At 46.1% G+C, this 8,616-nt stretch overlaps 1 protein-coding gene across 2 annotated transcripts in view; it reads left to right on the top strand.

Moving 5' to 3' along the window:
• Positions 1-674: 674 nt before the first annotated feature.
• Morc3 (MORC family CW-type zinc finger 3) overlaps positions 675-8,616 on the top strand; it is a 48,274-nt gene continuing 40,332 nt past the window's right edge. The window contains exons 1-2 of one of the 2 annotated variants that reach the window (XM_041673316.1): positions 675-811; positions 8,371-8,443. In XM_041673316.1, the coding sequence (XP_041529250.1) occupies positions 773-811; positions 8,371-8,443 (112 nt within the window). In that variant the 5' untranslated portion in view covers positions 675-772. The remainder of the gene's footprint in view (positions 812-8,370; positions 8,444-8,616) is intronic. The other variant, XM_041673317.1, reaches the window with a different exon arrangement.

Here is an 8,616-nt window from a genome sequence, read left to right as displayed (position 1 = left end):
GGGTCAGGGTGTTTTTTGTTGGCATATATATGTGACTTCTCCTGCCCGATCTTTTGGGCTGGAGGACTTAACCAGGGAGTTGCTTTACTCAAACAAACCTCTTTTGCTTTTTAAATTTGGCTCGATTTGGCTTTCTGCATCGGCGAAGAAACCTATTATCCCGTTACAGAAAGCCTATTAAAAATGTATAACTTTCATAAGGTCACAGCAGTTGCAAACCTCTCAACCCTGCCTTTACCTGTGCTATCTGGCAGCCCTTGCTTGGTTATCTGAATCAGTGCAATACCAGGTTCTACACACACACACATTGAATTAACGTCTCCGTGAGCTGTGACTCCCAGGATAAAAGCTGATCACTTTCAGGAAAATCCAAAAAGCAATTATTTCCTTCGTTTGTGTCTTTCAAATTTTCAGTAGCATCATTACTAGCAGACATGGATTACACTTTTGCAGTGCGAGTCTCATCCGAGTTTATCTAGTTTCACACACGTCTGAAAGCCCAGCTACCACAACGCCTCTGCACCAGCCTGCCTCACGCATGCGCCCTACGCCTGAGGTGGGGGGGCGGCCTGCGCGCGCAGCAGGTCAAACGCAGCAGGGCAAGACTGTCTCCCCTTCCGCGTCGACTTTGCCCGAGGCGGAAGTGAGTGGGAGGGGCCTCGTAGAGGCGGTCCGCCCCGGAAGTGGGCGGGACCGCGAACCCCACGGCGGACTCGCAGTTTCCCAGTCGGGTTGCGGCCGAGGCCGGTCCTGGCTTTGTAGCTCTCTCAAGATGGCGGCGCAGTCACCCAGCGGGATCCGCCTCAGCGCGGTGAGCAGCCGCGAGGGGAGGAGCGGGCCGGGTCCCAGGAGGGCGGGCGGGCGGGCCAGCGAGCGGGATGGCAGTGGGCGGCGGCGCCTCGAGGACCCGGCGCGGTGGCCGGGGGGTCGCGGCGCGGACGCAGAGCCGCCGCCATGTCGCTCCGCTCGGACGAGCGGCCGTGAGGCGATCGGTGCGCGCGGGGCGGCTCGGGCCGGGCTGCGGCCCCTGTCCGCCGCGGGCGGCCTGCCCTCTTCGGGCTTCGCGGCTGCCGCCAGCTGTTGTTGGAGCCGCGCCCTCCCCCGCCCACCCGTCCGCCCGCCCCGGAGCGGTGCCGCCGCGGGCGCGGAGCCGTCGGGCCTCGCCGGGGGCGGCCGGGGCTGTCGTGCGGACACGGTTCCCGCTCGGGTCCGTCCGCCTCGACCGTTCCACGGACGCACCGAGCAGGGCCTCTCAGCCCCTCTTCTCTCGTCCGGCTCGCCCCTGCCGCTGCTTCTGGCCGCTGCCAGTTGTGACAAACCCTCTGAAGCAGTTGGGAGTGGTCACACAAAACGACTTACACTTTCAGGTCCAAAACATTGTGGGCGTGGCTTCTTCACCTGATGATTTCTGCAAAGTTTTATTCTGCGCTGATCCTGAGGCTCTAGGAGGGGAAAATACTTCCTCAGCCCAGGAGGTCGATGTTTGAAGGATGGCGGCCGGGGTTGGGGTTTTGGGGGGTGCTGTGGTGTGGCATCCCTGTAATCCCAGCGCTTGGGTGACTGAGACAGGCAAATTCTAGGACAGTTTAGGGCGGGAAAGTCCTGTCTCAGAAAAAAAAAAAAGTACTCAGTGTTATATTTCATTGCTGAACGGTAAGGGTTTCCGGAGGTAAAAGCACGTCTCGTTGTTTCCCACCGGCACTTCACGAGTGCATTCGCCTCGCGTCCATTCATTTGGCCATGATAGGGGATGTGATAGCCCCAAGTGTGCGTTACCTGGTTTTATTGCCTCTGCCTATTTGTGATGTTGGGCATTCTTAATATGTTATGTTTTTAATTGCCTATTCATAGTTTGCCCAATCTTTTTTACATTTATTTACTTTATGTCTATGAGTAGTTTGCCTGCATGTGTGTATGTATGCTATCTACCTGTGTGCCTGGGATGAGAAGAGGGACTCAGATCCCCCTTCATTACTGAGTAGTGAGTTGCCCTGTGGAGTGCTGGGATCTGAACCCCGTCCTCTGTAAGGGCCGTAGGTGCTCTTACCATTAGTCATTTCTCTTGAGCCATAGTTTGGCCATCCTAACTCCCCTTTCTTTTGAGAGAGAAATCATACTGATTTACGAGGCTTGTTTCCATCTTCCAGGTCAATGACTTTTCGTTACATACTCTGTTTAATGAAATGGTTGCTTAGTAGTTAAAAGAGAGCAACTTGATTCTTTCTTTCCACTGGGTTTAAGCTCCTTAATTCTGCTCCCCAACTGGGTGAGTCTGGATAGAGTAACACCACCCTAGGCTCCAAAGAGTTCTTGTTCCCAGGGAAATAATAAAAATTATTATGTGTTGGGGCTGGAGAGATGGCTCAGTGGTTAAGAGCACTAGCTGTTCTTCCAGAGGTCCTGAGTTCGATTCCCAGTAACCACTTGATGGCTCTACCATCTATGGTGGATCTGATGCCCTCTTCTGGCTTAAAGGTGTACATGCAGATTGAGCACTCATATACATAAAATAAATAAATCTTTGCTAAAAAGAAAAGAAATTAATCTGTGTTGGTTGTGGCCAAGGTCCTGGAGCAGATTGCCCTGAGTAATGAGGTGGTGGTGGTGAGTGTGTGTTAGGGGTTATCCAACAAGGGGTCTCCTGTTTGCCAGGAAAACATTCTGTCGCTGTATTCCCAGTCTTACGGAAGTTTCTAAATCATACAACAAAATAAAGTCACAATGAGTCCATTTGCCAGATAACTGGATGGAGTGTCAGGTAGCAGAGAGGGAGAGCTCTGTTGTGTCTCATGATCTCTGAAGAAGTTAGGTCTGATGCAGGGTTGATGGTAAATGACACTAAAGGTCAGGCTGTGGCATAGACTGAAGCAGGAGAAGTACAGAGTAAGGCCTGCCTGGGCTGCAGAGTGAGTTTAAGGCCCCCTTGGATAATCTTTTCAAAAGAGAAAAGAAAGTGGACTTGGGCTGTATTTCAGGGGGACAATGTCTCTTCCAGGTGCACTGCCCAAGTTCAATCCCCAGCTCTTGAGAAGAGGGCACGAAAGAGAGCTCAAGAGAATTTTGGCTGTCTTACAACATCCCATTTCTCAATCATGGTGTGGTAGTTAGCCAGACACATACAGGATCTTGAATACAGATGAAGCTTCAAGGAGCTTTCATTCACAGCAGTTTAGCCTAAGGTATTAGTCTTGCTACAGTGTTTGAAATCTCTGTTCTGGGTCAGGATATATTGTAGTGTAATGGCACACACCTAGCATGTGTTAGGCCCTGGGTGCTACCCCAGCACCAAAAATAAATACTATTTTTTTTTTTTTTTTGCTTTTTTGAGACAGGGTTTCTCTGTAGCTTTGGAGCCTGTCCTGAACTAGCTCTTGTAGATCAGGCTGGCCTCGAACTCACAGAGATCTGCCTGCCTCTGCCTCCGAGTGCTGGGATTAAAGGCATGCGCCACCACTGCCTGGCTGCAAATGTTATTTCTTTTAACAGGTGTGATCTTTGTTTAACTGTGTAAAGATGTGTTGCTGTTTTACCTTGCCTGCCTTATGCACCTGATTGGTCTAATAAAAAGTTGATTGGCCAATAGCATGGGAGGAGGTATAGGCAGACTTCTGGGCAGGGAGATGAAATAGGAAGAGGAATTTAGGATTGAGGTAGAAAGAAAAGGAACAGTCAGGGAGACACCAGGGGCCAGTCAGCCAGAGAGGGAGGAAGCAGGACACTAGCCCCAAGGTAAAATGTAGACTAATAGAAACAGGTTAAATTAAGTTAAAAGAGTGAGTGGGACAAACCTAAGCTAAAACTGAACATTCATAATTAATAAATTCCTGTGTCTTTATTTGGGATCTTACTGGTGGTCCAAAGAAAATTCCAACTACATATAAGCTCAGTGCTAAGAAGGCTGAGACAGGATCAAGAGTTCCGGGCCAGCATGGACCATGTTTCTTGACCCTTTTCCTAAATAAAAAAGATAAGCCACAGCCTGAAGAATGCTCGTAGCTAGTCATGATCAGAAGAAAAAGGTAAATTAGATGTTTAGTTGCTTTGGGATCAAGTTCCTACCTTTTCCACCTCCTTACAAATTGCGTTCTCTGACTCTTCAAGATTGAAGTGAAGGGCTATGGAAATGGCTTAGTTGAATAAAGTACACTGGAACCATGAAGTCCTGAGATCAGATCCCCTGCATTGGGGAGGTACCAGTCAATCTAGACAGACTAGTGAACTCCAGGTTTAGTGAAAGACTGTCTCAAAAATAATTAAATTAATAATGGGCCTGGTAATGTTTCTATAGTTCTAGTTGCTCAAGAGGCTGCGGCAGGAAGATCACAAGCTAAAGGCCAGTCTGCACAACTTATGAGACCCAGTCTCAAAATATAAGTGAACCAGGGATATAGTTTAATGGTAGAGCACTTGGCCTGGCAAGGGAAGACTCGGAATGCCGTCCCTAGTATACATAAAGAGAAACAAACAAGGGAGCTTGGCCTGTGCCAGTAATCCAGCACTTGAGAGGTAGAGGCAAGCTCTGTGAACTCTAAGTTCACATAGATGAGTTCCAGACCAGTCAGTAACAGTGAAACTCTTGTTTCAAAAATAAAGATTGAAATGAGGAAGCAAGCAAACCAAATTCCATAAAGTTGGCAGCATTGCCAAATAGAGTGTTCTTGAGACCCTGGATTCATCTCTGGTGTGGTGGCAAAGTCTAGAGTTAGCAGTTGGCTCTAGGCGTGGCAGTGACTTTAGTGCTAATTTGGCATGGGCTCTTGGGAACCTCGGAATTTTTTTTCACCTATCTGCTTTTGGTTCATGACTAGTTGGTACACTGTAGCTCCTGAACCAAATCCAGCCTGGCACCTGTTTTTGTATGGTCTGTGATCTAAAAAATGAGCGCTCAAAATGGTTGAAAAAAGTTCCATGACATGTGAAATAAATGTTAGTTTCCATAGTTTATTGACCACACCAAGTGCATGAATTTGCCAATAGCTATGAAATGCTTGGATGAGGACGAAATCTAGAGGTTGGTGAACTTTGCAGGTATCAATAGAAAAGAGTCAAGGATCAGCCTTAACATATACCACCTTTATTAAGGGATCCTCATGACCCTGTCCAGGGCTGTGGACATGCTAGGGAAGCATTCTGCACTGTGCCTGCTCTAGCTGTTAGATGTACATCTTAGGATCTTTCAGGAGGTCTGGGAGCCAAGCACAGAGTGAAGAATGTGAATTAATTTTTTTTATTTTTCTTCTATACTTCCAAGTAAAATGCTCAGACCATTTGTTGATGTTTGCTGTCTCCTCCCCACCCCAGAGGTCCTTGTGTATCTAGCTGAAACAGGCTGATACCTGGTTCCCAGGCAGTGCAGGCTACTTTTATTTACTTACTTTTCTTAGGGTTGTTTTTCTCTTTAACTTTCAAATGTGCCTAGCATTGTACAGTGATTGCATTTTCTATACATCGTCTTTATGAATGAGTATCTTTGGTTAATTGATTTATATTTTGTTTGATTTTTCTTTTTCCTTCTCCATATTGATCAATAAGATCATTCACACTTTCTAAAGAATATAAAAGTATTTTTCTAGCTGTGTTCAGACATACCCAGCATTTATCAATTGGGGGTCCTTGACTGGATAGTGTCTTAGGGACTTCTTTAACCTTTCCACAGGGCTGTTTAGACTTACTCCCTCAGTAAGCACTTGCTTAGTGACTAACAGCGTAGGCTAGGCCTGTCCTCATGACTTCACTCCTGACATCAATTATTGGATGTGTATCTTTGGACAAATCACTGAGTTTCTTACGACCCAAGTCTGAATGATGAGTGTGGTAACTTTACCCATAGCAGGATTGCATTTTAAGCTTTTGAGGAACCGCTGTACTGTGTTCCATAGCTGCTGTACATTTTACATTCCCAGCAAGTGTCAGTAGATTGCAGTAGCCGGGAATCATGGACGTAGGGAGGCCAAGGAAGACAAGCATGCTGAAAGTAAAAGGGAAAGAGTTGTGTTTTAAACACTCATCTTTGGCCACAAATACCAAGGGGCCAAGGATCCTGTCCGCTCCAGGGTGTAATAAGTGAGTTTCTGAACAGGTTACATTGTAGAACTATTTTTTTCTCCTTTTTTTTTTTTCCCAGAAAGGGTTTCTCTGTGTGACTGGCCTTGAACTCGCAGAGATCTGCCTGCCTCTGCTTCCCAAATGCTGGGATTAAAGGCATGTGACACCACTCCCTGGTCATAGAAATATTTTTATCTATATACAAGACTGTGGTTTTAGCAGTCTTTTGTGATGGTTTCTGCTACCTGGGAAATATTCTCAAGGGTCTTCCCTCCCTGTGTGGCTTTCCTTGGTTTATTTTGGTCCTGACAACTTTCTTGTCTTTCCTTGTTTATTTACTTATTTGGGGTGTGGAAGGTAGCACACACGGGCTGTGGTGTTTGTTGTGTGTTGTCAGAGGACAAATTTTAGGACTTAGTTCTCCACCATGTGGATCCCAGGAATTGAACTCAGGTCTTCAGGCTAAATTCCAGGCAGTTTTTACCTGCTGAGCCATATTGCCATCTACCTACTGCTTTGTTAGAACAGCATAGCAGTTCAATTTCTTTACATCCTTGGCAGCCTTCATTTTCTTTTCCTATTTGAAACAGCCCTATAGTCTCACCTGGCCTGGAACTTGCTTCATAGATCAGGCCGGCCTCTGACTCACAGAGAACTGTGCCTCCGGAATGTTGTGATTAAAGGCATATGCCACATGCTTATCTTCCAGTGACTTTTTAATTTTGGGGGGGGGGGGTTGAGACAGGATTTCTCTGCAGCTTTGTAGCCTGTCCTGGAACTCGCCCTGTAGACCAAGCTGGACTCACAGAGATCCGCCCGCCTCTGCTTCCTAAGTGCTGGGATTAAAGGCATGCACTACCACTGACTGACTTCTTTGTGGGGTGGCGGTTTTGAGACAGGGTTTCTCCGTGTAACAGCCCTAGCTGTTCTAGAACTCATTTTGTAGACCAGGCTGGCCTCGAACTCACAGAAATCTCCCTGCCTCAGCCTTCAGAGGATTAAATGTGTATGCCACCATGCCTGGCAGTTGCCTAGGTTTTTGTTTGTTTATCTTGAGTCAGCTCTCCAACAGACCATACTGGTCTGGCAACTTAAACTTGATAGGGATAACCTTAAATTTTTGATATCGTGGTTCCCAAGTGATGTAATTATAGACTCTTGGTTACTATGCCTAGTTTTATAAGGTGTTGGAGGTTAAGCCCAGGGCTTTATGCATGTTAGTCAAACATACATCCCCAGCCTCTTGTGTTGGGGAAGTGGAGGGAAGAGGTTCAGGCGTTTAAGGTGAGTTCAAGGCTATTCTAGGTTACACAACCCTGCCCTCCCTGCCACTGCGCATGCGCGTGTGTGGTGTGTGTGTGTGTGTGTGTGTGTGTGTGTACACAGTTTCTCTGTGTTGCTCTGTAGACCAAGCTGTCCTCCAACTCACAGAGATCTGCCTGCCTCCTGACTGCTAGGATTAAAGGCATGTGCCCCCATGCTCAGCTAAAGATTTTATTTTTTATGTATATGGGTACTTTGCGTGTCCATCTGCATACCAGAAGATGGCATGGACAGTTGTGAGCTGCCATGTCGGTGCTGGGAATTGAATTCAGGATCTTTGGAAAAGCAGTGAGTGCTCTTAACCCCTAAGCCATCTCTCCAGCCCAACCAGCCCTGACCCTGCCTTTAAAAAAAATTGTACTTAAACTAGTTGATTATGTGCCTAAATTGCTCAAGAAATTAAGTTTGCTATAACAGGGTTTATTGACCTCTTCTTATCTGTTATAGAGAGTAAAGTCATACTTTAAGAGTTTATTAATTGCAGTGCTTTGTTATTTGAAGAAGTCATGGATACACACCAGGCCAATGTTCAACTGCAATAAACTTGGAATAGATAATGCAACCAACTCAGAGTGTTGAATACTGTCTCTGAGAGGCCGCCAGCAAAGCTCAGTAAGGCTATTAGACCCAATCAGTACACTAGTAACCAAGCACTCTCTTTGTAAAATCGTGTCTCAAAGTAGGGAGATTTAGGAAATGATTTTTGTCAGACATCAGGATCTTGCCTGGGTCATGTAGAAACAGACTTGGGGACTTGGGGAAGCCATGGTATTGTGGACATTAAAGAGGCAAGGATTTTAAATAGGTCTTGATGCGTCGTAAGCTATTGAGTTGTTTCCCCTTATCTTCCAGGCAGCTTCTAGGCTTTATATTCTTGGAGCAAGCATCTAAGTCATTTTTTATTTGGTTTCAGTGTTGTTTAGCACAGAAACAATGTTTATTGGATGTTGTTTTCATAATTAAGGGATGCATTAAGTAATATGAATTGTTGGTTTGTTTCAGCTTTGCCCGAAGTTTTTACATACAAATTCTACTAGTCATACTTGGCCATTCAGTGCAGTTGCTGAATTAATAGGTATGTAAATTGACACTTCATACGCTGTCTGTTAATTCTAATTATAACTTAATAACTTCTGGAAAGTAATATGCAGCTATAGTTTTTAAAATATTCCTGAATAACGTTAGTGTAAAAACTGACTTAACAGTTGTTTATGCTCCTATCAGATGAGTTACTCCAGCCTTCCACAA

Source organism: Microtus oregoni, unplaced genomic scaffold, assembly GCF_018167655.1.
Source record: "Microtus oregoni isolate MIOR12 unplaced genomic scaffold, Mior012 000023F_ref0000262, whole genome shotgun sequence".
Taxonomy (NCBI): Eukaryota; Metazoa; Chordata; class Mammalia; order Rodentia; family Cricetidae; genus Microtus; species Microtus oregoni.
This window is presented reverse-complemented; position numbering and strand designations above follow the sequence as displayed.